At 48.0% G+C, this 27,047-nt stretch overlaps 10 protein-coding genes and 1 non-coding gene across 11 annotated transcripts; 2 read left to right on the forward strand and 9 right to left on the reverse strand.

The window, feature by feature from the left end:
• Positions 1-211: 211 nt before the first annotated feature.
• On the reverse strand, positions 212-2,349 carry J7337_012256 (uncharacterized protein; the record flags this gene model as incomplete). The annotated part of the gene is made up of 2 exons (XM_044829784.1): positions 212-2,209; positions 2,257-2,349. The coding sequence occupies 2 exons, from the start codon at positions 2,347-2,349 to the stop codon at positions 212-214; spliced, it is 2,091 nt and encodes a 696-aa protein (XP_044674700.1).
• A 628-nt stretch (positions 2,350-2,977) lies between these two features.
• Positions 2,978-4,323, reverse strand: J7337_012257 (uncharacterized protein; the record flags this gene model as incomplete). The annotated part of the gene is made up of 5 exons (XM_044829785.1): positions 2,978-3,073; positions 3,123-3,305; positions 3,352-3,892; positions 3,938-4,194; positions 4,219-4,323. 5 exons carry the CDS (start codon positions 4,321-4,323, stop codon positions 2,978-2,980), a joined length of 1,182 nt encoding a protein of 393 aa, XP_044674701.1.
• A 3,620-nt stretch (positions 4,324-7,943) lies between these two features.
• J7337_012258 lies at positions 7,944-8,034 on the forward strand. Its single transcript has one exon. It is a non-coding gene; the product is annotated as a tRNA-Pro (tRNA).
• A 1,011-nt stretch (positions 8,035-9,045) lies between these two features.
• J7337_012259 (uncharacterized protein) lies at positions 9,046-9,971 on the forward strand (the record flags this gene model as incomplete). Its single annotated transcript, XM_044829786.1, has 2 exons — positions 9,046-9,451; positions 9,499-9,971. 2 exons carry the CDS (start codon positions 9,046-9,048, stop codon positions 9,969-9,971), a joined length of 879 nt encoding a protein of 292 aa, XP_044674702.1.
• A 920-nt stretch (positions 9,972-10,891) lies between these two features.
• Positions 10,892-12,148, reverse strand: J7337_012260 (uncharacterized protein; the record flags this gene model as incomplete). The annotated part of the gene is made up of 4 exons (XM_044829787.1): positions 10,892-11,321; positions 11,369-11,592; positions 11,640-11,668; positions 11,716-12,148. The coding sequence occupies 4 exons, from the start codon at positions 12,146-12,148 to the stop codon at positions 10,892-10,894; spliced, it is 1,116 nt and encodes a 371-aa protein (XP_044674703.1).
• A 1,513-nt stretch (positions 12,149-13,661) lies between these two features.
• J7337_012261 (uncharacterized protein) lies at positions 13,662-14,321 on the reverse strand (the record flags this gene model as incomplete). The annotated part of the gene is made up of 1 exon (XM_044829788.1): positions 13,662-14,321. The coding sequence occupies one exon, from the start codon at positions 14,319-14,321 to the stop codon at positions 13,662-13,664; it is 660 nt and encodes a 219-aa protein (XP_044674704.1).
• A 1,403-nt stretch (positions 14,322-15,724) lies between these two features.
• On the reverse strand, positions 15,725-16,813 carry J7337_012262 (uncharacterized protein; the record flags this gene model as incomplete). The annotated part of the gene is made up of 1 exon (XM_044829789.1): positions 15,725-16,813. One exon carries the CDS (start codon positions 16,811-16,813, stop codon positions 15,725-15,727), a length of 1,089 nt encoding a protein of 362 aa, XP_044674705.1.
• A 459-nt stretch (positions 16,814-17,272) lies between these two features.
• On the reverse strand, positions 17,273-17,827 carry J7337_012263 (uncharacterized protein; the record flags this gene model as incomplete). The annotated part of the gene is made up of 1 exon (XM_044829790.1): positions 17,273-17,827. One exon carries the CDS (start codon positions 17,825-17,827, stop codon positions 17,273-17,275), a length of 555 nt encoding a protein of 184 aa, XP_044674706.1.
• Positions 17,828-18,582: 755 nt separating this feature from the next.
• Positions 18,583-20,214, reverse strand: J7337_012264 (uncharacterized protein; the record flags this gene model as incomplete). Its single annotated transcript, XM_044829791.1, has 1 exon — positions 18,583-20,214. One exon carries the CDS (start codon positions 20,212-20,214, stop codon positions 18,583-18,585), a length of 1,632 nt encoding a protein of 543 aa, XP_044674707.1.
• A 667-nt stretch (positions 20,215-20,881) lies between these two features.
• J7337_012265 (uncharacterized protein) lies at positions 20,882-24,055 on the reverse strand (the record flags this gene model as incomplete). Its single annotated transcript, XM_044829792.1, has 3 exons — positions 20,882-21,066; positions 21,139-23,394; positions 23,587-24,055. 3 exons carry the CDS (start codon positions 24,053-24,055, stop codon positions 20,882-20,884), a joined length of 2,910 nt encoding a protein of 969 aa, XP_044674708.1.
• A 917-nt stretch (positions 24,056-24,972) lies between these two features.
• On the reverse strand, positions 24,973-26,574 carry J7337_012266 (uncharacterized protein; the record flags this gene model as incomplete). The annotated part of the gene is made up of 3 exons (XM_044829793.1): positions 24,973-25,864; positions 25,911-26,348; positions 26,396-26,574. The coding sequence occupies 3 exons, from the start codon at positions 26,572-26,574 to the stop codon at positions 24,973-24,975; spliced, it is 1,509 nt and encodes a 502-aa protein (XP_044674709.1).
• Between the last annotated feature and the right edge of the window lie 473 nt (positions 26,575-27,047).

The raw sequence follows: 27,047 nt of genomic DNA on the forward strand, positions 1-27,047 counted from the left end.
ACGAGGTACTGATGACCTCTTGGATCACTGGATGGTGGAGATGTTGCTTTCGATGTATATAATCTCGGACTTTCGAGCTTCTATTGGCCGGAGGTATATAGAAACATGAGTTAAAGAGACTTCAGTTTCAACATTTTTTGAACTCGCAAGTGATCTGAGATTATTTAAAGGGAAGTTTACAGTCAATTTCGAGCTCTCATTCTGGGTATCACTATCCAAACAAAGACCGCAAGTTATTCTCCTCCATGACATCAATCCAGTGCACACTCGCAGCCCCCGTCTTCTCCTTATCATACTCATTCCAAATCGTCTGCACCAACGTCTTCGCCACAACAATCGGTCTCGGCGGCAACAATGCCTCCAACGCATCAAGTCTCCCAACGAGAAAACATCTTGCCTCCACAATCTTCATCCGCGACTCCGTAGCAGTAGTTGTAGACAATCGCTCGATATCTTCGTCTGCCTGTATGAGCTGTCCGATGTAGTCTGATAACCCGCAATGCTCTGTACTTCCAAGATCGAAAGGCGTTGGTGTCGTGAGAGGAGCTTGGGTTTCGGGACTTGAGGTTGCATCGGAGGGTTCGAAGCGTAGACCGGTGCTGGCGGTGATGCAGAGCAGGGGCTGGGTCATTTTACTACCCGAATCCGCGGGGAGTTGCTCGATCAATCTTGTTAGGCGGAGACTCAGTGGTGTGATGCATTCTTCCCATGGGATGTGTTCATCTGCTGGACCGGACAGATTATCGGGCAATCTCAAAAGAACCAGCTCAGGGAATGTTTGGTAGATATGGATGAGGCCAGCGAGGCGATATGCCTCAGCGACGTTGACAAGATGACGGCATGGTGTTTTCTGGTCTCCAGTCTCGGTATTCGCAGGTGCTGACTCAAAGTCCAAACCCAAGAGCTTTTCTTCCAACGTTTTAGCTTCTTCAATCATGCTTAGTGCAGTAGCGTGATCGCGCGTCGCAAAAGGCCCAGGATGTCTAACGTGATATCTGTAATTACGACAGAGTCTCAAGGTCTGAGTCAGAAGTCGTGATACTGTGTTTGAAACACCCGTCCATGGATGAGGCATGTCGTCGACAACAGGTTCGGTTGGTAGCGCTGTTGGATATTCGTCTGCGCTGATATCTTGGACTTCTTCGGCCTCGTATGTGATGTATGGGTTGGTGTCTGAAACGACAGAGAGTAGTAGCTCGCAATACGTCCAGCTTTTGTTGAAGATGTTTAGCAACTTCTGCTCTTCCTCGGACAGACGGCGTTTTTGCTTATTTATCCGGTGAAGAAGAGCTTTCGCCTCTCTGAGAAATGGTATACCCAATTGCGTCGCGTTCAACCAGCAAATACTCGTCCCTATGCAAAATAGACCATAAATGAGACCCATAGGGACGGTATCAAGATTCGGTGATGATTTGACAACGCGAAGTTCCGCCTCAATAACATCAGTAGCATTCTTCATCATAGCGATAGAAGTCTTCTTCATATGCGGCATCTTGGAGGACAGATATGCTGATGACATGCTCTGCAAACTAGTCGATACAGCTTCTGAAGTTGACCATAGAGTAGTCGCGAGCATGCGATTCGAGTTTGTCGGTGAGTCATACTGCGACCATAAAGAACAGATATCGCGAAACCAGTATTCAACGAGTTGAGTTGAAGGGTCTGTTATCGGTGGAGGAACAAACAGCGTTGAGAAGTTTTGCTGCTGAACTGGGTATAGAGCAAGGTCGGTGCTTGTATCGGAAAAGTTATCAAATGTCGGTGTCGCGAGATCCAGCGCGTCAGGCGTCCATTCAAACTCTGACATCGGAAGGCCTTCGACGGGAAGATCAAGTGGGAATTGAGAAATGAAATCGTCTGTTGGACTCATCTCAGATTCTACGAGCTGAGCATCTTGCCGACTCTCCAAAGGCTGTGTGTTCAGCATGAATTCACCAAAGACTCCCTGGTTCGCATCGTTGGAGCTGTACACTGAACCAGCGGTGGTGAACGATGCAGTAGATGCAGTGTCTAGTTGTCTCTTTGGCGGTCTACCGCGACGCTTCTTAGTACCGCAGGATTGTTTTGGTGACGTTCGAAATTTATGCTCAGCGAGTTCAGCTGGTTTCTCATGTTTGGTAGACCATCTCAAACCACGCTGATATCCTCCGCACTGAACACCTCGCGATATACAAACCTGGCATTCTGGTTTTGCTTCGTCGCATTTCAGCTATTCCTTATCAGTCGCGCTCATCCGGCATCCGAAAATCGACTTACGTGTTTGGTGCGGCAGGTCAAGCATCCGGATCTCGATCTGACGGGGAGCTTCCGTTTGACGGTGGACCTGGCACTTGATTCGGGCTCCTCCATGCTGTGTATGTAGGGTTTGAGCAAGTTTATGGGGCTGGCTGGGTATGAGAAGAAAACGTGCTCAGCGATTGATGATAAGAAGTGAAGTGAAAGTGAACTGGGCTTCCCCGCAGAAGTTGGAGGGCGCGGTGATAAGATTGGTTTAGCGGGAGCCGCGGAATTGGTAAGCTAGATTGTGATTTGCTGGCGACGGGTTTGCAACTCCGCAAGACCGAGAGGTTACGTTGTATTGAAGACGCTTCAAGTGTTGTAGGGCTCGGTAGTTGGTCACTGACACTACAGTATAAGATCTTGAGTTGTCACCATCAGATTAAGTCACCAACAAGTTGACTTTGCTCCGGTTCAGTTCCGAGGAGGGCAAAGCTACGGATAACAATGTGTTACTGTATTTGTGAGTCAGTGGCGATAAGCGTATTCGCTAGATCAGGCGGAGACATCCGCTAGGAGAGCTGGAATTTGGTGAGCCAATGAAAGACAGTGCGCTTCCACTAACCCAACCCAACAGCTCTCGGTACGAGACGCATGCGATGCCGATTACAGGGGATGGTTATTTGGGAGCAGTTTAATCATAAAAGTTCATTCAGGTCATTAAATTTAAGCTATATAAAGCCCATTGTGGTATAGCATATCACTCTGTTGGACTCTCAACCTTCTTCTCTTCCGTCGCCAACTCATCCGTGGCTTCGGCAAGGTCCGGTCTTTCTCCGAGAATCACATCGAGATCCTGCCACAATCATCAGCAATGTTCCTAGAAGGCATGATACGAAACTTACCGGGCCTTGGAATGTCTTCTTTCCGTAAAAGACCCAGTATCCTGTTAGGAAAATGGCAAAGATGCCAATGACAGCCGAGACGTAATCTGAGTCTGTTCTCAGCGTATACTCAGCAGTGGGAGGGGAGGGTGACATACTCATCAAGCTGGCGTCGACTGGCAGAACAGGCGGGAAGCAGAAGAACTACGCACAGGTTAGCTTGGTAGTGTTGGTGGAGGGTATGGCTTACGATTGATGTGATGAAGACGTAAAGAACAGCAACGTAATTGATGATCAAACCCCGAACCTTTCCAAACCTCCAGGGTGTATCCGCACTCTGAAACCTCGTCAAGGTATCCCGGCCTCGAATGATCAGCGTCGCAACCGGAATAGCATACGACATGTTCAACAAGATCGTACAGCTCGAAATGAACGCATTGAACGCAACAGTCGGTCCGAGATACAACAATCCAAAGATCGCGTTGAACACCCAGGTAAGAACAATAGTTCTGATGGGTACTTCCCATCTGGGGTGGATGTGGCTAAAGTACTCGTGATATAGCGTACCTTTATCACGAGCCATAGCGTATAGGAGTCGGGAGGCGCTGGTGATCGAGCCGTTGGTTCCGTGGATGAAGCAGATTGCTAACATGAGCGTGAGGAATGTCGTGCCGGCGCGACTGCCTGTTGCTTGGAGGATCAGTTCGACGATGGGCATGCCGGTCGATGTCGCGACGATTCCGGAGAGGTCGGTTAGGCAGAACAGCATCACGAGGATGAAGATTGTTCCGCTGCGTTCGTTAGCATACACCCTCCCCGTAAAGATGTCGACTTACGTTGTTCCTCCGACACCAACAGCGTATACCATCGCCAGGGGAGCATCCCTCGACGGCGTCGGCATCTCCTCCGTCATATGCAGCACAGCATCATATCCAATAAGTGACAGCGCTGACTGCAAAAGACCCAAGATCCACGCTATCCCGTCGTTCCAGCCTGTTTCGTTCGCGAATGTCGCAAAGACGAATTCGGGGTCAGTTTTATCGGATGTCGAGAGGAGGACGACGCTGGCGACGAAAACACTGAGTATAGACCACTACACTACAAAGTCAGTTGGAACTCGTAGTGAAGGGGATTTGGAAGGCGTACGGGCGAGATTGTTCCAGGCACCCAAAATTCGGTTACCGAAGGTCATGGAGAGAGTGCCGAATGTGAGGACGGCCATGAAGATTAGGTACGTCTTCCATGGTGCTACAACGTAGTTTCCATTAGATGCTACCACACAGGCTGCCGAGATGAATTGTGCTATAAAAGTCAATTTTAGTACTCTCACCCGGGCAGAATGACAAACCTGCGAAGAAACCCTCGGTCGTCACGAGAGTCAGCCATCCAAAGATATTAATGTAACCAACCGCAAAGCTCTGCTGTCGTCAATATTCTCCCAATTACCACGCAAATTAAAACTCACCATAACCTTCCTCCACCTCTCAGAAGTCAACGCCCACTGGAAATGATACTGCCCACCTGCAGTCGGCCAAATCGCCGCCAACTCACCCAAACTAGCAGCCAGCGCAAAATTACACAAGACACAGAAGATGAAACCATACAAGAAAGCCACAGATCCTCCGGAGGGAAGAACGATAGAAAGACTTCCTGCTAGACAGATCCACGTACTAGTCTTCACATCAGAATGCGATTTGGACAGAGAGACTGGGAGAGACACACTTGAGAATGGCAAAGGTCATGGCTACCATCGTGATCTTGGATAGGCGAGGCCGAAGATGACCTTCACCTTGGGAATTATGTGTAACTTCCGTCATTGTGATGTTTTCTGATGAGAGCTATTCACTTAAACATGGCGACTCTACAGGATGAAGAGCGATATGCTCGATTTGTATATGCCACGAGGTCCAGCTTGTCGGCGAACCTAAAGATTGCGGGGAAACGCCCCCTTAAAAGCATAAGATCAACGGTCAAACATTAGGCAGTGCTAGGTACTGTTTATTGGCAGTAGTATGACGCCGATCCAAGGACTTGATAGGTAGATTTCCGAGAAAGCTACAAGCGCATCATCGATACGGCCCAAGTGTCAACTCGAAACGTAATACCCCAGATTCTCTTGCGCCCGCAAGCAAGGTGTTCCAGACCGGCACGATCTCGAGTCTTGGTATAGCCCATGAGGCGTTCCACAAATTCAGTAGTGAAGGAGGAATATCAGACTAAAATTACCTCTTTGAGGTTAGTTTTTTCGGTCAACCCCCGCAATACAGAGTTCCAGCCGTGGAAGCCCTGATACTGTGATTCGTGCAATTTGTCACAAGGGATATGGGTTATTATTGAGGCTTGCTTTTGTCGAGGCGATGTTTGTGGTGGTTGGGTGAGGTTGAGCGTGGATAGCTGGAATGGGTAATTTCTGCCATGATCTACGTGCAGGTGATGGTGGACCTGGTAATAATTGTCTAGATAAGACGGATTTGATAGTGAAGGATCGGTATCCGGCTTGGTATGTGCTTGGCTGAAATCTGATTGTGGGATGATAAAATCCGGGGTAATGTGGATCTCGGTGCTTGTTATGATACCGATGGACGTATCTCTAACTCATCCCCGGTGATTTGCTTGTTTCATCCTCTGTTTGTATTCAATGCTGCGTGCTACATCACCTCATCGCTTCTTTATATCCCTAGACGACTAAAGATCGTGCAATAGTGATGATTAACTATTGGCTCTCAGGCCTTTAACACCTTTCAGCATTTGTATGCTTAAACGCTTAGTGGTAGAGTACGGATGTTACATGTTTCAAGAATGGGGGCCGTTTCTGTCAGTGACCAGTGAGGGTACCGCGACGGTACCTCATGCCCACTCCTGATATCTTACCCGAGAGCTCTACCCGTACATCCCTTGCGCTAGTTGAATGTTGGTTAGCAGGCGAGACATGCTGTTCAGCTATCCTCATAGCTCTGGATAGTTCTTCTTGCACTATCATCATCATCATGCCTTTGCGTATTAACAGCACCATGCTTTAGATTCAGATTAGACAGATCCTGTAAGCTCCATCATGCTCATAATACTCTTCACAAGGTACATCTTGCCTGCTTTGTGGCCCTCTGCCAGTGAGTTTTTCAGGCTCATCGTCTGCAGTGTACCACTCGCTGGCAAACCCACATCGCTCAAAGGTCCCAAGTTGTCCAGCTACAGGCCGAAGAACCAAATACATAGCCAAACAATAGTCCTGCTCTGAAAGTGAAGCGTCTATCTAGTTAGGATCATCCGTGCATATGCCAATGAGTAGTGCATAGCACTGGCCAAACTGCAGGCCGCTGATATCGAATCCGCGAAAATGAACAGGGTTAACATAATTCTCTTGTACCCTGGCTTCTCTGCAGATAACAGGATCTGTCTTGTGATCGATAGCTTGTACGCGGGATCATGGTACCTTGAATCAGCATATGACCATCAGTGACAGGCCCTGTAGGATCATTGCCGGCATGAGTGGTCGAGATATCGATGATCTTCGATTGGGGAGTAAGTATTTCCGGCAAATTTATCCAAGACATGATGCCGACAATTCACGCCCATGACCAACTTGAAGCTCTATACTGGGGCCTTGGATTCTTTTTTGTCGTGCATGAGTACCACGCGAGCTGGCGATAAAAATCATCGTTGTACCAAAGACCAGCTAGGTATCCCGAACTTCCGAGATGCGGCTGTAGCCATTTCGCCGTGCCGAATAAGGCAGGCAACATATCGCTAAATCTCGTCAATCCGCGACGAGTATATTCAGTGATAAGATCCGACCAGAGCTAAATCAGGTCCGGACCAAGGCCACTTGCATAGCCAACGAGCTCTGCTGCAAAGTTTTTCTTCCCATTATAACTAATAAAATCGGGAAGCCCGTCAGGATATACCTCACAAGTGCAAAGATAATCGCACTCCCAGAAGACCTGGTTTCTAGCGAAGTGAATCGTTCTTTTTAACATTGGCCACTCTTAATGCACCCATACACGCCTTTTACGGTCAGGATCCCTTTCTACAGAGACACAGGAGTCCCTCACCATCTATAGAGGGGAGCACTTGACTTCCCTCAGGAAAAGGTCTCCGTCGGCAAAGAGTTCAATGGCGCCCCCTCGCACGTTCTTTGCGACACATTGTCCATGCAATCCATCGCGTTGAAAGAACAGGCCTTCACTGCTGTCTAGGGAAGCTGCCACGGCAAGGTTGCATTCTGCGTTAGCATACACTTTTTACATCAGAGCCGCTTCTCTGGCCCAATCTTGCTTGTCGTCTGGCATAATGCATACGCTATCGATCCAGAGATACCGGTAGCCCAGATTACGAGCTGCAGTCGCTGCGTCTTGGAACGTTTTTAGTAGATTATTGACAGCATTATACAGATGTTGTAGATTTTCGAACTCTGGCGGGAGGGGTCTCTTGTGGCAGCCGTCCAGGCGAAAGACTCTTTGCAAACGCTGCACAGGTTCATGCTAGAGTATGAATGCGCTCAGTGTCGTGGCTGCTAATAAAGCACCGCATTTGCTGATATACATATGAAATAAGATGAGCACTTTGTTAGCTGAAACTTCTTTTATCATAAGCCCAACATGATGTGATATGACACGCGGTGTTATTGGATTTGTATACCTCGAATCAGAAAAGACGTCTCTTGTGTATGCTATGCCACCCTTCTTATATAACGAGTATGATCAATAGCTGTATTTTACTAAGAACAGCAACCAAGCTTGTAGGATGCTTTACTTGTGGCTTGTTCTCCTGCCGCATCGAGAACACATAATCAGCATTCTCGCCCCCCGAAGTCAGCATCCACAGCAAGTTCTTCAGAACTTAACCGGTCTGGTGGTCTAGTGGTATGATTCTCGCTTAGGGAAAACCCTACAGCATTGCTTGCGAGAGGTCCCGGGTTCAATCCCCGGCCAGACCCTTTCTTTTACTCTGTGCACGTCCTCACGATGTTTGATTTTTGCGTTGGTGTTGTGGAGACGTGTCTTTTTTTTCCCGTCGTGGTGCTGGGATCGGTGGGGCACCTCGGATGGGTCCTGGCTTACCCTGCACTTAGTTGACCAGATGGAGTCACTTTGTTAAGCCGCTCTTGATACCTCTTGGCATTTCTCTATTATGGCGCTTTATCATGGAATTTGATGCTTTTATTCTTTGGTCAGTTGTAACGAGTTTTCAACGTTATCGCTGAACCGCTCCTGTCAAAATGTCATTTCATGTCACTCCCTGTAACACGAAAACTACACGTACCCGCATTTGGAGATCATGAGAAAAGCAGGAATGAGACAAGCCAAGTCTATCGAGCATTACATAACGAACCAAGGCAGGGCCCATGATATTTTCACACATGTCGGCTGATCATTCACAAAATCGTTCACGCCGTCCAGCCTCGAGCGACGTCATTTGCTCAGCTCAAGTTATGAAGGGTCCAAGGGACCATGATGGTGCCTGACTTTAGACGGTCATCACTGAATCATGATTTGCTGATCTACTAGGGCCACCAGGAACTGACGTCTGATTGCCGAGACAAAAATGTCCGGATCTGTCGATGGACCCTCCCAATCTCGATTATCGGGGCTTTGGGTATGATCGGCAAGCCACAGTATCTCTTCGCGGTAACTTCATACCAGCCCCAAACTGTAAACCCTTAAATCCATAGCAGATATTACTGCAAGAACGCAATTCGCGTCAGCGGCTCTAGGGTGATCGTTGGTTCAGCATAAAAACTATGTCATCTCATGATATGATGGTTGACTGATCAGAAGATCGACAATATGACGATAACTTCAACTGTCGCATGAGGCAAATCCCAACTTTATTCTGTATGTCCAGCTTTTGAGGAATTTTATAAATGCCTGCAAGTCGCCTTCTGAAAGATCATCATGTTCATACCAAGCCGAACAAAACTGTCTATCATACTGTTCAAAACACCATCATGAAAGTCTTCTTCATCGCCGCTGTAGCTCTCCTGGGCAGCTCTTTAGCTGCACCAGCTACAGACACAGCCCTCGTCAAGAAATCATCTCACCTTGTCGATACCATTCCCTATGATGGTCTTCCCAGTGTCAAAGTTGACCTCGACGCCCTCCGCGCTGAGCAGAAGGCAGGACAAACCGCTACCACGAAGGTAAAAGTAAAGCGGTCCTCTAAAGTTACGCCTAAGAAGAAGAAGACATCGAACAAGGCGCCAGCCAAGAAGACAAAGTCTAGCAAGAAGCCCAAGACAACTCATTCAAAGAGATTGCTCAAGTCTTCGTCGACCGGCTTTAAGAACGGTCAGGATCTTGTTGATTCTTTGGATAGTCTTGTTGCTCAGATCACTGCGCGCAGTGACACAATCAGTATGTGTCCTATGGTTTACCTCCTTAATAGGTACTAACACTATCAGATGGAACACTCCTCAGAGTTCAGGCCGGAACAGAGACTCGCAACAAAGGCACCACCGACGCCCTCAAAGAAATCATCCAGATCCGCGCCGCAGTCTCCGGCGCCCTAACCAGACTATCCACCACCAAAAACCTCAAACTCACCAGCGATCAACGCGCTGACGTCCTCAATCTTGTGGAACAGCTCGTCCAAGAAATCCTCGACATCATCAACGACCTCCTCGAAACGCTCGGTCTCAAGCTCAGCCTGAAAGCATCGCTGAACCCCCTCATGAACATGCTGAGCGACTTTCTAGGCGGTCTGGCAGTGACTGATGGCAAGCTTGCGCCAGAATTGCGCACGCGTTTGGGGAATTTGATTAGAGCTCAGTTTGACGGTGATGACACGCGGGGTTTCGATGCGCTTGGAAGTGGGATCGAGAATCCGCTTTTGCGTCTTCATGGGTCTCTGAAGACTAGTGTCGGCCCGAACTAGTATAGCAGGGATATTGTCATTCGTTTAAGTACTGGGATGTTGATAGCGGGAGTTTGACTTTCCATGGCGTTGGGTGTTTGCTCTCTGTTGGTTCTGTTATCATACCGCTCTTTTAGCGATCGTTTATAGTTGTAACAATACCAGGATTCTCCAATGTGAACATCATATCATTACACGCGGCTCTTCGCTTCGGACACCATTCCCAATTCTTCTATAGCTCGCGTTCGGTTATAACTAGCCAAGCCTTCTATTCCCGCTTCTTCAATCGGAGCCAAGCCAGCCTCTCCGTCAACACAATCAACAGGCGGTGAAGCACTTTCACCCCACGGATATACGGGACCCCGATGATTGGCGTATCGTATCTTATCCATTTCGAGTATACTATACATATTCTGCGGAGTATTCCTACATGATTACCCCAGAAATATGTCAGCAATGCCCAGGGGCTACTATCGACATGGGGATCCTGATAAGAGTTCCATTTTCGGGATGTGATCGTCGTATTAGACGATAACTTTCTCCCGGCTCGGAGCATATGCGTACGCGAAACTTTGAGGATATTTGAATTCAGGAGAATGAATAAGCTTCCCCGGATGAACTTTGTTGACAGGATCGTTGATGCGACTAGTTTGTTGGTTCGACCTACGGATGGAGGTGAAACGGTGAGCCTGATGGGTTTTACTCGCGATGTGACGTTGCATGCGTTTGCTTTTTGCTCGGGTTGGGCATGATGTCACACTGATCTCGTCTAGTTCTGACACCTTTGAGAGGTCCCAAAGGTTTGGAATCATCCATCCTTGCCAAGGTGACAATGAAGAAAATCACGCAAACAAGACCGAGGCAAGTGTCAGAAAAAAGAAATCGTATACGCTGTTATTGAACGACAATGCAATGCTAGCTATGAACAACCCAAACCATCTCTAAGTCTTGCAATCAAAAACATACTCCGCATATGGAGTGTATCTTCCCAACGTAGCATGATGGAATAGATTCCCAGTCAAACAATCAAAAAGTGCAATGACATAAGTACGCTGGTCATCGCTCAGCGCCGGATCACGCATGAACCTCTCCGACTCGGCGTAATACTTCTTCTCAACGTCGAAGCTCATAGTTCGAGTAATAGTCTTTGCCAAATGCGGCGGCACACACATGAGCTTTTCAATGACATGTACTGCGTTGACGACAGAGGCGCCGATGGTGCGCGACTCGTGGATCTCCTTATCGTAGGAGTAGAGATCGTTGATGAGCATAGAGTGAAGAACGTAGAGCTCTTCTAGCTCCTCAAAGGGAGCGATTTCCTCGGGAGTATGGTGAATACCGGTTCCGAAGCGGATAGCGGCAACCATGAAGCTGAGGGTGGTTAGTGTATTCTGATGGAATTGGAGGAGGGAACTTACGGTTTGGCAATATCGTGGCGGCGGTAGTCCACGTACTCAGCCAAAGTTGCGTATGTGTCTTGCTTGAATGGTGACTTTTTGCGGCCTGCACTGACAAAGAGACCAATGGCTCGGAGGAGGCCAGGGCCAAGAATGGGATCACATTCCATAACTTCATCGTAGAATCGCTTCATGTGCTTGTTCTTAGGCTTCATAGTCACGAAGTCATCAGCAACTGTTGTTTCCTAGAAGGAGGTTAGTCCTGTAAGAGTATGGTATCTGTTCAACTTACATCTTGTGTTGCACCGCGTTCCATAACATCTAGATAGGTGTTAGCGAGATCAGCGTTGAGTGGAATGTATGAGTACCATCGTGGAAATATAAAAGAAGAAGAGCCTGCGTCAACAGTTCTATTCGAGTTCGCGACGCCGACGGATAGAGGTAAACGGCGCATGAAACCGCATCTTCGACGAGCTCGTTAATCTTTCCCTTTCGGCGCTCGTCCATAAACTCCACTGGTAGAGCTCCTCTCTCAGACGCTTTGTCGGCACTGATTCGATTCACCAAGTCCCGTCCAGCTGCTTCACCCTGAATCCACCACTTGGACTGTCTCACCCATGGGAGAGAAGTATGCCACGGAACGTTCAGCTGTTCAGGATACAGCGTTAGAGGAGCATCTTCAGGGACGTTTGTCTCTCTGAACAGTGAAGCAAAGTCAAGGTCGGGAGGTCCAAGAGTGTCTGGACCAACGGGGTCAAAAGCACGGACTAGAGGTCTGATGGGGAAGTCTTTGTGAGGCATTGTGTATGTGAAGAAGAGGAAGAAGCTTGGATAACGGATCTACCCCGAACTTCCCGCGAAGAATTGCGCCACCGTAGGATTTATGTTCTTTTTCGATTGCCGCGGCGGTGAACGGACCATGAACTGACGACGGCAACATCGGTTCGGGACGACTCCATAACGGCTACAACGGGCCAGGGGTTGGAACAAGTGAAGCCAGCAAGGATGTGATAAACCACCCAACAGCTCTGCATCCAGGGTGTTTGTTTTTCTTGACTGATATCGCTATCCTGCTTGCTAGCTCGGCACGTGATGACCCTTCTCCTGGTGTGATTCGATGGTAGTGCCGGCATGGGCATGGGCATGGGTGATGTGATAAGACCCGGCGCTTTTCTGGTGACGAGACGTCCGCGTGGAGTCATGCAGAGTAGCATCCACCATACTTGACTTGCAGTACGACTCAGCAAGCGAGACAGTGCGGGCAGGCAGGCGGGTTTCTGCAATCATACCATGGCCCACGGTCCTTGGATGACATGTGCTGAACACCCCTGGACCAACGACACGGGTCGTATATCCACTTCGGGCGCAGCCAACGGTTACGAAAATACTACGCTGCTCCATCCGAGTGTAACCAAAGGATCCGGCTAAGTGGATGACACAAATGCAGATCAGGATCCCCTGAAACGCTGGCAGTGATTGCCTCGACTGATAATTACTCGTCCATTGTCAGGTCAAGCGGAGCAAAAGATACTGACATGCACTAATTCCCGCAAAAGTCATGGGTGCCATGCATCTCAACGTCGTAGCATTGCAACACTAAGGCACGTTGACTGCTAGAGCCAACAGCTCGGGTTCCCCTGCTACTGTCATGATACATACTTTTTTTATTTTATTTGCCTGCCTAGAACAGACTTTGGCCGCCCCCACCTGTTGGTTGCTGCAGAACAAATATCCCTGAATTCTTTGACAAGGGGGAAGTTGACACGTAATGGGACTAGAGATTTTTAGTTTAAACGGTCGCATCATTTACCCCGGCATTGCTCGACCGTTGGATGCGACGGTTGACGGGGCATGGGCCATGATAGACGGAGGAAACGACCCATTGTCAAATGTGATTCCTCGGGTGTCATCCGAGGTACGTGTGAATTTTATGCAGGATGTTGCATAAGACAGTAATATCGGCAAAAAAATGGGGTTTGTCACAATTGCATGTTGGGATCAGGATTTAATACTATTACTCAATTCATGCTAGACTACCTCTGCCAGTATCTAGACCTAGTTTACTTATCCCAATGGACATCCATCTCAGGAGACTACCCCAGACATATACCAGATCCCATAGCGCCTTTCGTAGTCTAACACCTTCTCGTACTGGCGAGAGAACATTCTCAAAGGAGCATTACCATGCTTAAACTCCAGGACCCAATGCAAATCCGTACCGTGAACAAAAACAGTCATCTCAACAAACAAACATTTCCGAATGAGCATCGTGCTACAACTTCAGATCAAAACAAGCACCAAGAATGCAAGACGTTTAGTTGCTAGGCTTGAAGAAAGCGGGCATCTCGTCGTCAGATTCATCGTCGACCTTTCCCCAGTAGACAGCGGAGGAAAGGATGCGGTCGTTGAAAGCAGTCAGTCGCTTCTCATTGTCGTAGACGGGACCGTTGAACTTGGTCTTGAGGAAGGACTCAGACTTGGGGAGTTGGTAGACGTTGGCCTCCGCGCCAATGGACTGCTTTGAAGAGACAGAGTGCTCATCCTCAGATGAGTCGTTGGACTCGTTGGCAACATCCGAGTCGTCAACACCCTCCAACCAGTTGTGGACCGAGTCCTTGAGACCGGCCGCTCGACGCTGGATTGCTTCCTCAGTGAAGTAGTCCTCAATGATGCAAGCTTGAAGCTCATTGACCATTTCGTCAGTAGCCTTGACAGTGACGCCGGACTTGAGTTGGACGTTAGACTTGGGCTGAAGGGCGGCCATGATGGTGTCCTTCTGGACATCCAGGTTGACCCAGACATCGTTGTCATCAAGGTGATCAGAAACTCGATCTTCCTCTTCCTCCATATCGGAAAGGGCCTCGACTAGGTTGGTACGGCCGGGGATGCCGTAGTCCTTGAGGTGGACTCCGCCGGGACCGAGCTCGCGGTTGCGAACGACGGTCTTCTTACTGGAGGTCAAGAAGGAGAACATAGTGAAGGATAAATGGGTGTTGTTGATGATAAGTGTTTTTGTTGGTAAGGGGTGTCGTTGATGATAAGAGTCGGAGTGTTTTGGTGTGAGTTGATAGAGAGCGAGATGATGATGAGAGGTGTTGGTAATGTGAGTTGTCTTTGATAGTAAGACTTGGTGTCGATGGAAAGAGTGAAATGTTGTGGTGAGGGTGGATGGAGAGGGAGATGAGATGAAAGTGCAAGTGCTCTTGTGTAAGTTGATGGAAGTGAGTTGCTGATGCAAGTCGAAGTGCTTCGGTGTGAGTTGATAGAAGTGAGAAAGATATGAAAGTAGAAGTGTGATGGAAGTAGATGAAGAAAGAGATGAGATACTACAAAGATACCTCAGCTCAGAAGTCTTGTCGAGTTTGTAGAAAGAAGAGTTTCAGAAGTCTCAACCTGGAGCGAAAGGATTGTCTTAGTCGGGAGATTCTCCTCCTGATCTGGCAGTGTCACACCAAACTGAACATCATCTCAAGTGAACACTACCTGACACTGGCAGCTCGATGTCCATGTAGCCAATGTAGTCGTTGCTTGAGAGAGATGCCTGGAAGGGAAGTCCATTAACTTGAGAGTTGTAAGCGCTTCGACCAATGTGAGGGTTTGCCAAGGCCCAAAGAGGAAGTGATACAGTGGCATGCATTGGCGGAGCTAGAGAACATTGCCTGGAACACATGGCGGACGTCATAGGTCTATACTTGCAGTGCTGGAAGTAGTAAGAACACGTTCTTGTCGCGGAGTAGACGCGTCTGTAAGTGCAGGTGCGCGCTGAGAATGGAACGAGGGCGGGACAGCCTCGCGGGAATTACGTTATTGATAGGGGAACTTGAACACATTGTCTGGAATTTCAACTGTTGACAGCCTGAAGATATCATAACGGTTTAAAGGAAAGAGTAATTTCTTACTGACCAACGTGAACTTTTGCCAATGACAATTGCTCCATGTTCACGGCTTTACTCGTGTCCTCATCTACTCTGATACTGTATTAGAAGATCATAGATTTGTCCGGATGAAAGCTACAGCACTCCGGCCGTCACTTTTGATGGATTAATGTACTCATCGGATGGAAAAAAAGGCCACGATAAGTCCCTAGAACGTCACAGTTGTTCTTATAACAGGCAAGCAGTACTGGCGTGAGACCAAAGGTGAGGGGGACCATGAATTAAGAAACGGATTTTGTTCACTTTATGATCGCTGAAATATATTAACAGCGTTACGCAACGTGATCAGGCGTATTATTGCAGATATACAAGTCAATATTGGTGATGAACAGCGAGGAGATGCACTCAAGTAATGAAAGTGGCTTTTAACACAATGAAAGGATAGCTAAGCTACAGGAATTCGGGCATGCTGGGAAGCCTGACCAAGCCTGTGATCTAGCTTCTATTTGTGGATAGTTCCAAGCCCAATCGCTTGCCCTTCGAACAAGAGATGTAAGTAATGAATGCTGTAGCCACGAAAAAGTCGGTAGGGTTCATCAACCCACAATTCGACTTCCTTCCACAAAATTGTGAGATCTTTGTTCTCCCGGCGGCAGACTTCATAGTTCAACAGATACTCCTGCCCAGAGTCTTTCAAGTATTGGTACGCTGTGTCTTGAAGGTAAAGCGACTTTGAAACCTTGGAGCCAGACCAGTCAGAGATCAGAGGAGTGTAGACGATGATTGCTGGCTTAGATAGAAATCGCCATAGTAGTTGTTCCTGCCAGAATCCCGCATAATCGCTTCCGCAAATCTCAATCCAATTGTAAGGTGTTCTTTGGTAGAATAGTCCAAGGATAAGGTTAAAGAGCTGACAGTTAAACTGGAATCGGTTGCTCTCGGTTTGGGTGTCACAGGTGAAAGGGCCATGTGAAGGACAATGAAATGTGACGGTCGATCCATCGTCGGCATACACATTCCGAGTACCATACTTCTCCACCAATCCACATTCAGGACATGAAGCCCGAATAGCAAGTGACCCTCGCTCCGGTGCCAGGACCTTGCCATAGAATTCTCGCTTGACAATCACCTCGCGAAGGACGTCAGGTATCTCAGGGTTGCTCATGAACTCCTCTTCCATCCTGATGCGATGATGAACTCTGTACCGGCTAGCGAGCTCGTTTGTGATTTGAACATAGCCCGGGAGGTGCTTTTGGAACTTCCCCTTGTCACGAAGGCTTTTCTGGTAAACGATACCGTCAATAGTCATTTGCTCGCCTTTGGCACGGTCCCAGAGATCACAAGTGACTGAAACATCCAATCCTTCATCAAGGAGTCGGCGGGCGAGGATGAATGCAAGGCCAAGACTGCACATGGTTCCTATATGGGCTGGGCTATTGGGCTGAATTATGATGTTGACTTCAGTCCGTCTGCCTGGATCAGACAGCAGCGCTTTGAGATATAATGGGTAGCGGGTTCTGAAGGCATATGAACCGCCACCAAGAGCATGATGGGAAGCGAGATCATAAGCGACGGGAATAGATTGTTCCATTACTGTATTGATGTTTGTAGAATAAAGATTCTGTAGTCATTGCTGATCAACTAAATACTTTAAAGATAGAAATTGGCATATTGAAAGTACTAAACTACAGAGAGAAACTGTCTCTTATATATTGCATTCTGCAATACAATATCTTACAGCTTTAATAATACTTTTAGTAGTATAAGACTTCTACTATTTACCTTAATAAAATAAATTCCTTTTAGTTTATATAAAGTTTATAAAAACTTTAGTAATTTATAAGAAAACACTTAATAAATGTATTTAATTAATATTAAAACTTTCTAAACTTAATTAAATATATATAAAATTTTATAATTAAACTTTATATTATTAAATAATTAATAAAAGTCCGGTCACAAATGCATCATGTTGCCTTTTATATGCTTCCACGGTACCAAGACTGTATTAATGGCTTGTAGCCCGATTTTCCATTCATACATGATCACCCTACAAAACCTTATTCTGACCCTCCAAGCTATGCTGCGCAATCATTGATTCGGGCACCCGGACTCTTCCTCGTGGTGCAATCTTCATTCCGTGCACATCCCGCATCATGGCCCAAGTGATGCCTTGTCCTCCCTCAGCGTTAATCTCATACACTGCGTTGATGCGATATGCGTAATCGTAGCCCTCGTAATCTGGGTCTTTCTGGTTGTATTCCTTGTTTCCAAGCCCATCTTCAGGCAGGGGCTGGTCACCGGGGTTTCTCGTGACGGCTTCGTTGACGGGGCAGATGTGTGTGATGGCGGAGTGGGGAGCGGTGCGGTAGAACCAGATGCGCTGGATGCCGGCCATGTTGTACTTGCGGAACTCGTATGTCTTGGTGCCGTCGATGATATGTTGCATGTAAGGGTCATTCATTGCGAGGATCATGTCGGTACGGCGAGGGGGTTCGGAGGCAGCAGCACGCGTAGGTGCACGCTTGGGGGCGCGTTTGACGGCGCGGTGCTTGTCGGCGGCAGTCTTAGGCCGAGTTTTCAAAGTTTTGCCAGCAGGAGCCATATCCTATGATGATATGATGATAATTTTATGATGATCTTTATGATGGTGTCGCAAAGGGCGGGCGCGGGATGGCTCTGGTGTTGTGCATGTAAGAGTCAAGTTTGAAATCGTGCGGCCGTGTTGACAGATTGTTGTTATTGTGCAACGCCAAGTAATGAGAACAATGAGTGGCCGCATGAACAATAGGATTAGGCTGTCACAAGCTGAGCTGGCAGTGCCAGTGTCTGACAGTGGCAGCAGTGGTCAGCTTTATATGTGACATTTTATCACCTGACCGACAAATTTTGAACTGTAAAACCTGAGCTGTCCAGTTACAACCCTAGGCGATGGTGAGGGCGACAAGTATTTTGCCCGTGTGTGATTATTGGTGTCCTTTACCTTTGTGGCCTGGTGGCTGAAGCCTCTTTTAAAACTTGCACCAAACCACAGTCCAGTTACAACTATAAATTTATTGCCTATTGGCTGAACACCAATCAAATACGTCTTGTGATTGAGGTTAAGCTTTTCACCCGTCAGACTTCACGCTACGAATGACAAAGTCATGTAATGACTCACAATAATGAAGACTGCCATTAGACATCGCTAAACGGAATGCGTCTTCATGAGGTATGACATGTTCTGCTCCATAGTTACATTTCACCGTACTGTTTAACTTCTGTCATGTTCAGTGAACAGATGACAAGGAACAATCCGGATGAATGTTCCGATGCACACCAGAGTGGGTGCGTGATAATTGAAATCCGGCAGTAGGTGGTTTAACCAAGTCTGCCTTGTCGCCTCGCTAGAGTAGCGGCCATGATCATATCCCACGCAGCATTATCCTTCTCCAGCGTCCCCTTCTCTGGCTCAAACCCCTTCTCGTCACCACGATACCGCGAATTCTTCTCCAACCACGGCGACGGACCGAGACCGCAATTGTACTCAATGTACTGCATCCGAACCTTTCTCTCGTTACTGATCCCCGTTCCATATCTATGCTTCTCAGACACAAAGGTATTCTGCCCATCCCAGTATTCCTCTTCCGTTGGGGGAGGACAAGCAAAGTCTCGGTGCAGGTTTCGCGTGAGGCGATGATCCATAGCTTGCAGGTCGATGTCTTTGTAATCAGGGTCTAGTAGAATCGCCTGGCGAGTATCTTTGGGACATTCCCACCAGCATCCATGACCAACTCGGAGTGTCTTCAGCCCCTTCATCGAATCCTTCCACTGAGAAAGGATCTGATGCCATCGGATGGGAAAATCGCGCTTGATAGGGTTCCATCCTCGTCCTGTACCTCCTTGCGCTGTATGAGCTGTGTGGTCAGCATACCCATCATTTCCTATACGAAGTTGAAGCGCATGATACAGGATGGGACAATCATCAAGATACAGCTCCTCAAGACCTCCACTGCCGTTCTCCTTGCCGAGGTTGCCAAACCACTCAATCTGCCACTCATGAGTAAAGACGTAATTCCCCAGCGCAAGAACTTTGAGGTGAGGAAATGGAGTGTCCTCGCCAATGTTTCGAAAGTCCATGATGGGAAACCAACCCCAGTAATCTTTAAAGTATAACGACAGTACGCGTAAATGATCCGCAATGCTAGGGGACAGCCATGTGTTGTGGATGTTGCCGAAGAAATCGTACTTCTCAATATAGTGAATCGTGCTCTCAGGTGATGCGTCGCACTCTTCTGTTGTGACAAAAAGCCTTAGGTCGACGAGACTTGGTAGAGAGATGATCGTCTTCCAGGCCTCAGACGAAGCAAGATTGGGATCATCATAATCCGCAAGATGCGTAATCGTCAACTCCTTCAGTGGGAACGGCTTATCGTGGGCAAACTCAAGATCTTGATCGCTATAGTCAAACCTCTCATCCTCGTCCTCATTGAGATAGATATATCCCTCCATAACCTGATCAATCTTGATTTGCTTCTCCAGCGTCCACAGCCCCGCAGCGCAGTGGAGGATAGTATCAAGCACGCGATATCGCAACTCAAAGGTTTCCTCGATTGTTTGATAGTACCGGTCATCTTGGCCGCAGTGCTCTTCAAAGCGAATGTGAAGCGCTGTCACGTTGGTGAAGCATCGTAAGTGAGGGAGAGCGTTCATGAAGGCTAGGGGGAAGATGTATGACTCGTTGCAGAGGTATTCAAAGTCAAACTCAATGCGCGTGTCGATAGTGATTTCTCGAACTAAACCTCGTAGTTCGGGGGTCTTGGCGATTTGGATAAATCGCTCAATAGATGGTGGATTGAATGCTTCGAGGCGTAGGCTCCTGAATTTCCATGGCCGTGCGATACCATTGAGTCTGTGAGACGTGAGGCGAAGGTTTGAGAGGGTCGGTGGTGTGAGGAAGGAACAGATGTTGTCCCATATCTCAGTGACAAGTCTCGAGTCGTTGGAAGCCATGGCGTGATGATTGAGGTGAGATGAGGTGAGAATGGTTAAGTTGAGCTGAAGTATTTTTGAAGTTGTTGAGTGAGAGCCTTATAAGTTTCTGCTCAGCACTAGAGTAACCCCTGTAGATGGGGCTGGTGCCTAGATCTGGTAGGCAGTCGGCGCGCTAGACCCGCTGAAAGAGGAGCTACCCTGCAGAAATCTTCCGACTTTGAGCTGCGAGTGCCAAGGTCTGGTCTAAAGACAGGCTGAGTCTGCCTAAATATTGGACAATCTCTGCGAAACATTCATGCCATAGTGATTCTAAGGGAGGAAAGAAAATACAGGATCTTGATCCCAAATGACAAAAATCTGAGGTAAAATAGCCATATAGCCTAAGCTTAGGATAACTTTTGCTGACTTTATCTTGACACCCCATATTAAAGCTTGCTGTTTTCTTGGTCCCCGAGGTGACTCCAACCTCTCTTGTCTTCCCTGGTGCCGCAGCCTACTTCTTGCTTACAGCGGGGTTCTCAATTAACGGCTCATCATCACGACCGTGCATACCCACCGTCTCATTTGCATCTCATTGGAAGCGCAAGTCGTGATAAGTAGTGAATCGCTCTCAGAGCGGTATATGAATGGAGATACTGTAATTATATAATACAAGTCATGAACACATTGTCTACCAACACCTCGCTCACAGTGTAATACCATAAAGACCCTCGCCCTGTATAACCTCACCATTCTCATACGTCACCCTCTTCCATCCTTCAGCATGCGTCTCGTCGCGAAGCCACTCAACAGTAGGCCAGTATCGCTCATCCTTCTTGATTGTCACGACGGAGGGAGTTCCGGTGTAGTTCATCATCTTGATCTTGAAGTCTATGCTCTTGTCAGTTACGTTTTCCCGTGAATCAAGGCAAAGAAAGCTCGAGGTCTGCTATCTTCACTTACAAGTTTTATCAGGGATGCTGGCGATGATCCCCACAAGTGATTCGAGATCCGGTGTAGGCTTATTATCGATATGCGTGATAAAAGTCGTTGCGTAGACGTTATATAGGTTCGCCGGCGATCCTATGAACCAACTTGTGATGTACACTTCGCTCGGCAGCTTTTTGATACTCTGTCTCACGGTACGATGTGGTTTCTGCGCCGTTAATCCGCAGAAATTAACAACACGCGACGTTTCGAACTCATCTTCGGAAACAGTCTGTGCTTTGAAGCTGATCTGTTCGCCATTTCGCACAGCGACGACATCGAGGCTTTCTTTCCAGTACATGACATCCACATCGTGGAGCTGCGTGATAAGTTTGTCGTCCAGCGTGAGAAGGACATCGCCTTCGCCGAGTTGACCAGGGAGTTGCTTTGGCCCGCGCTTTACCATGAATAGTCGTCGGTCGGAGGAGGACTTGCTCTGGACCTTTTCGATCCACTCCTCGGCTACGCCCATGACCCGCGCTTCAATCATGGTAACGGCCTCGAGCTCGATGGAGAGACTGCGGAGGGTTGGGACAATGCCTTGGCTTAACTTCTCAGCGATTGGCGCGATGGCTTGTGAGCTTAAACCGAAACACGCCTCGTCGAGATCTTCCATCTCGTAGACGACCCAAAGTGCCTGAACGACACCGTCTTCACGGATGAGCACGCCGCTCCCACAGTGATTTCCAATTCGAGTCTCAACATCAATACGATCTACGTTGACAGGACGGCCGCGGGGTGGATTTGGTGGTTCTCGCTCGAGGGGAATGACCTTTGTCACAGCTGTTGAAGCATACACCATCTCATCGCAATCATTATGCCCCACGAAAAACGTCGGTGCACCCTGTGAGATCCTCTCAGTGCTGAAGATGGCGCTCTTGACCGGCGCGTCAACGAGGCTAGGGTCATATTGGATGATAGCGTAGTGATGCGCAGGATGCAAGAATACGACCTTTCCGGGCACAAGCACCGAATCGGCAAAGGTTAGTTCGATATCGCAGAGCTTCGTCGGCACAACAGTTCTCGAAACGATGACATAGCCTCGATCAGCGTTTACAACAAGACCCATTCCCAGCTTAATGCGCGCGGATTGTCCATCGATAAGTACTGGCGACGAGAACCGCACGTGGACGAAACTCCTCGCAATTTCTGCAATTTCACGCTGAGCGATATGCTCCAGCGCATCAAAAGACGCACTTAGTCGCGGCGGTCGAATAGCAGGTAACGGCTCAGCAAGTACTTCAACATCCCAGACCCCGGTGGTATCATTCCTTTTAAACATCTTCATGCGCTGGAACCAATGCCGATCAATAGGCACAACAGCCGTTCGAACAGTCTGCGGTTCCCAAACATACCAGAACTTGATTGCCACGCGTGCTCTGTCAGGGATATCCTTCATAACCTGCACAAAAGCATCCAGGTCCGGCGTCTTTTTGTGATTGACGCTATCGACCATGATGTAGTTATCGTGCGTGGGGTGAAATGGTCCGGATTTACTGACGTACACGCCGCGGCAGGGGAGGAAGTATCGTTGGGCGATTTGGTATGAGAGATCGTGGAAACATGCTGCTCCGACGGTGACGAAGCGATCTGGTGTGATCTCACAGAGGTCTTGGACTAGGATATTCTCTTCGACGTCTTGGCCGTCTCTTTGGACGAGAATACGGACGGTTTTGCCAATGTTGGAATCGAAGATCTCGTTCAGACGGAGGAATTGTGTGACGAGATCCCCGTTGATTTTGAGGAGGATATCGCCCTCTTTCAACTTTTCGTCTGAAGGACCTTCAGGCAGGACGTCCATGGCGACGATGACGTTATCCTCCCCAGGGAAAGATTTGCGCAAAACACTCTCCCACTCAGGACTCAACCCCAGCCGTCGGCATTCATCAAAGGGCTTTAATTTGAAGACAGTCTGAATCTCGCCTCTTTTCACCTTCTCACCGCGTTGAATCTGTTTCAGTGCTCGTAGCGGTCCATCAAGTGGGAGAAAGTAATCCGTTGATCCATCGGTGCGCCCGCCTGCTTGAAGAGCGATACCGTGCCCGTCCACGTTGACAACAGGACTTCCGGAACTGCCTCCTGACGCTGAGGCGTTGGCTTGAAAGTAACATGTGTTGAAGTCCATGTAACCATCGTATATAGGAGCATTTCTGTCAAGACGACTTATGAAACCAGATAGAATGCCGAGCTTTTCGCCGCTATCGTTGCCGATGACTTTGATCTCGGTGCCAACTGTGCCAGGTTAGCTGCGTGCTATACCCCAGAGGCTAGGTACAAGGGCAAGAGAACTTGGGATCTTGGCCCCTAAGCGATGGAAGGACTTAGGTAAGTTAGCCTAAGCTCAGGAGACTCTCTCCTAAGTTTATTTAACATCCTCGTCCAAGATCCTAAGTTTTCTTGCTCCCTTTGGGGCTGGGGACTCACCCTTTGCGAGGTCGGGTCTGAGTTCCATCGCGATGAGAGTCATATATTTAACAGCCTTGGGATCAAACTTCAAAAAGCCAAAGTCGTGTACTGGATCGCGATATATGGGGTACGTGTCGACTTCCTCCTGGTTATTGAAGACGATGTACCCCGAAAAGGGCCCAGGGCCAACGACATGTCTATTAGTGAGGATGATACCCTTTTCTGCATCGACGACAAAGCCAGTTGCTTCACTCGTCTTGCTAGTCTCTGTATCAAACGAATAAGGGTGCGAGAACTTGACCGATACAACGCATCGAACAACCTTCTCTATTGCTCTTTGCCAAGCTTCACTTTCTCGCTCTGAGAGGAGTCCTGCAGTGGCTGGATGTTCTTGTTCTACTGTGTGATGTGTGCTGACGCCGTTCTCCACGGCTGAGAGGGATACATCGCGGAGTTTAGTGAGGATGGGATCCTGGTCGATTGTCATCCTGGCGGTCCAGGGTTGGCAGCTGAGGATGGTAAGATAGTGGTCTATGAGATGCGTATGATCTTTTTATTTGGAGGTAAGGATGAGATGTACAGGAATGAGATTGAGGTGAAGGAGGTTGAAATAGTCGTTGCTTACGGTGATCCAAGGCAGCTGTTTTTGTTAATCACTTCGTCTTGCGTGTGTGACCCCTCATCAAACCTGCATGAATCAATTACTCAGCCCCTAAAAGTGGATATCCCTCACGGACGAGGCAATTTTCATTGGACGCACTTCAACGACAGTCAGAAAACTTGCGACCTTTATTCTGCTTGATAAAAAGGACAAGGCATTTTGAACCTAAATTAGTACGGTCTTAGACGTTTTTATTATGTCAGCTTCACTTCCAGCTAGAGCTTTTCTCTCATTCTCACGGCAGGCAACCGCGCCAGAGAATCAAGGCAATGACCATGATTTTCAGCCTCATAAGGCGTCCCGAATGACTCCCGGGACTTTTTAGTGGGTATTTGAAGATCTTTGGTGGTTTTCAAGTCGTGTGAGATGTTCAGCTCGGAATTATCGGGCGGCCGATCCAAGGTAATCCGAATATTGGTCTGCAGACCTTGTTGAGAGTCAGCTTACCACTGACGCGGTGACTCATGACGTTGCACATGATTCACACTTTGTATCAAGATGTGAGTAACTGCGAAAAATACTGCTTGTTCTGCGTAATTAATTAAAGCTGAATGTGTTTTTGTTACACGCAGAAATTCATGTTGCAAAGACCTTATTATTAGGGAACAATAAAATACTAGTAGTAGAGCTTAATTTAGAGAATTAAAATAAACTCAGGAAAGGTATTATAAGCTTATTTGAAGTCACCCAAGTCTTTCTATCGTTTAGGAGCTAGTCCATGTAAAGATGAAAGCAATGCATTTTTAACCAGAAGCAAGAGATATTCTCGTCTTACTCTCTCCCATCCTCAAACTCCACTCCCCATCCCACTCCTCCCTCTTCCTAACCTCCACCTCAACACTCTTCTTCGGCGTATAAACAGTCGCCATATCCCCCGTGTTCAGCGCCGGATTCTTCACCCACTCCCCCTTCACAGGTGTAATATCGCTCCTCACAGCAAGGAGCGCAATGACGATGAGAATTTCAGTCGTGGCGAATTGACGCGCTGGACAAAGATGAGGCGGTGCACCCCATGCGACAAAACTGCTAGCCTTTCGATCTGATGAGTCTTTGGTGAAGCGGTACGGATCGAATTGGTCAGCCGTTGGTCCCCATGTTGATGTGTTGATGTGCACGGGTTGGCCGGGCATCATTACGTAGTGGCCTGCTTTGAGGAGGTATTTTCCGTCGAGGAGGGTGTCTTCTGTGACTTTGCGGATGTTGGCGTGGACGTGTCGCAGTCTTTGAGTCTCCTGGAACACTGATAATGCCAAGGGACACTTCGTCTTCAAAGCCGCGACGTCGACTTTGAAACCGGACTCCTTATCTCCACTGACAGCTTGCTCAATAACTTCCTTTCGCACCTCTTCAAGAAGATCAGGTCGAGAGAAGAGTTCGTAAATAGTCCAGTACATAATTGGAACAGTGTTGGCGAAAGCAGCAGTTCCAAAAGTAGCTTGTTGCTTGCAAATGTCGTCTTCATCAATACCAGCTTCTTGCATCGATCGAAGACGCTCTTTGTAGATGAATGATACATCGCTGGGAAGATTCTTGTTATACTTGCGGAAAGCGTCAAAGACAATTTGGCGGGCAGCGTAGCCTTGGCCGGTGATGTCGAGGTTTACCATGTGAAGAGGAAGATACGATTGCCATTTCCTATCCAGTTAGATGATGGACTGGGGTCATCGCAGAGGGCGCTTACCAAAAAGCTTGGTCGACCTTTGGATCAAGAAAAGGATGCTCGACACCAAAGATTCCACAGGCACTAGCCTGGACAACAGCATACTGCGCCCACTCCAGCAAGTTAATCTTTGCAACCCCATCTGGATCTTTCGGCAGAAGTTGCTCGATGTCTATCAGCGCACGATCTCCCATTCGAAGATTCTGCTCATCGAGAAACGGTCCCGTAGCAAGACCGTTCTTATGAGCGTGACTAAACGAATCAACCCATTCTGTACCAAAGACTTCAAAAGTCTCGGGTTTCGCGTCACCCATAAGTTTAGCGGCTGTCTGCATGAATGGTCGGAAGGATAGAGTCTTGGATGTCTTTTGGATCAGAGGGATGAGACGGGAAGTTTTCGCGATGTAGAGTTTTGTGTTGAAGATGGCGACTGTGTACATTTCCTCGTTTGTTTGCTTGCTTCCTCACAGTCAGCTTGCTTCAAAAGTGTTGAGGGGTGTAAATACCTTGTTATTCCATGGTAGCCAGAACTATACTTCATCATACCCCATAGATGACCAAAGAGCGGTACTTTCGATTGTAGTCTCTTGGGTTCCCTTGGATCGTCGAACAGTGAGAGAATCCATTCTGCTGCGTAGGCAAGCAGGATGAAGCCCGCAATACTGTACACAACTTCTCGCAACATTGTGATGATGATCTTTCAAGAACCCAACCCAATGGAGCAAGTGCAAGATACTAAATAGCAGATCGATTACTTCGCTTATCCAAGATTTTAGTCAGTAGGATTCTCATAATCCGAATACGAGACACCCCTTTGGTGGATCTCTGACGGAGGAATACCCCTAGCGTGACGCTACTACAGCGCTGATGGGACTTCTGTTCAGGGATCAGCATGACAAAACTGGATTACCCGGGACGATGAGGATTAATGGCGGTTTCATGATTGGAGGAGAGAGAGAGCGTTGTTTTACCCCGTAATTTGTCGTGTTCGGAGAAGAATCGAAGATTGACGGCATCAGCCTGAATTGCTGAACAGAGTCTTAGTGCACTCCAAGAGAGGATACCAAAGTAAACTTGTCAAAGAGTCCTCTAAAATCATGAGAACTTGCCTAAAGCCTTGTAATTCCTAGGTGTAAGATCCTAAGCTTTTGGTCTTCC

This window comes from Fusarium musae, chromosome 10, assembly GCF_019915245.1.
Source record: "Fusarium musae strain F31 chromosome 10, whole genome shotgun sequence".
NCBI classification, from domain to species: domain Eukaryota; kingdom Fungi; phylum Ascomycota; class Sordariomycetes; order Hypocreales; family Nectriaceae; genus Fusarium; species Fusarium musae.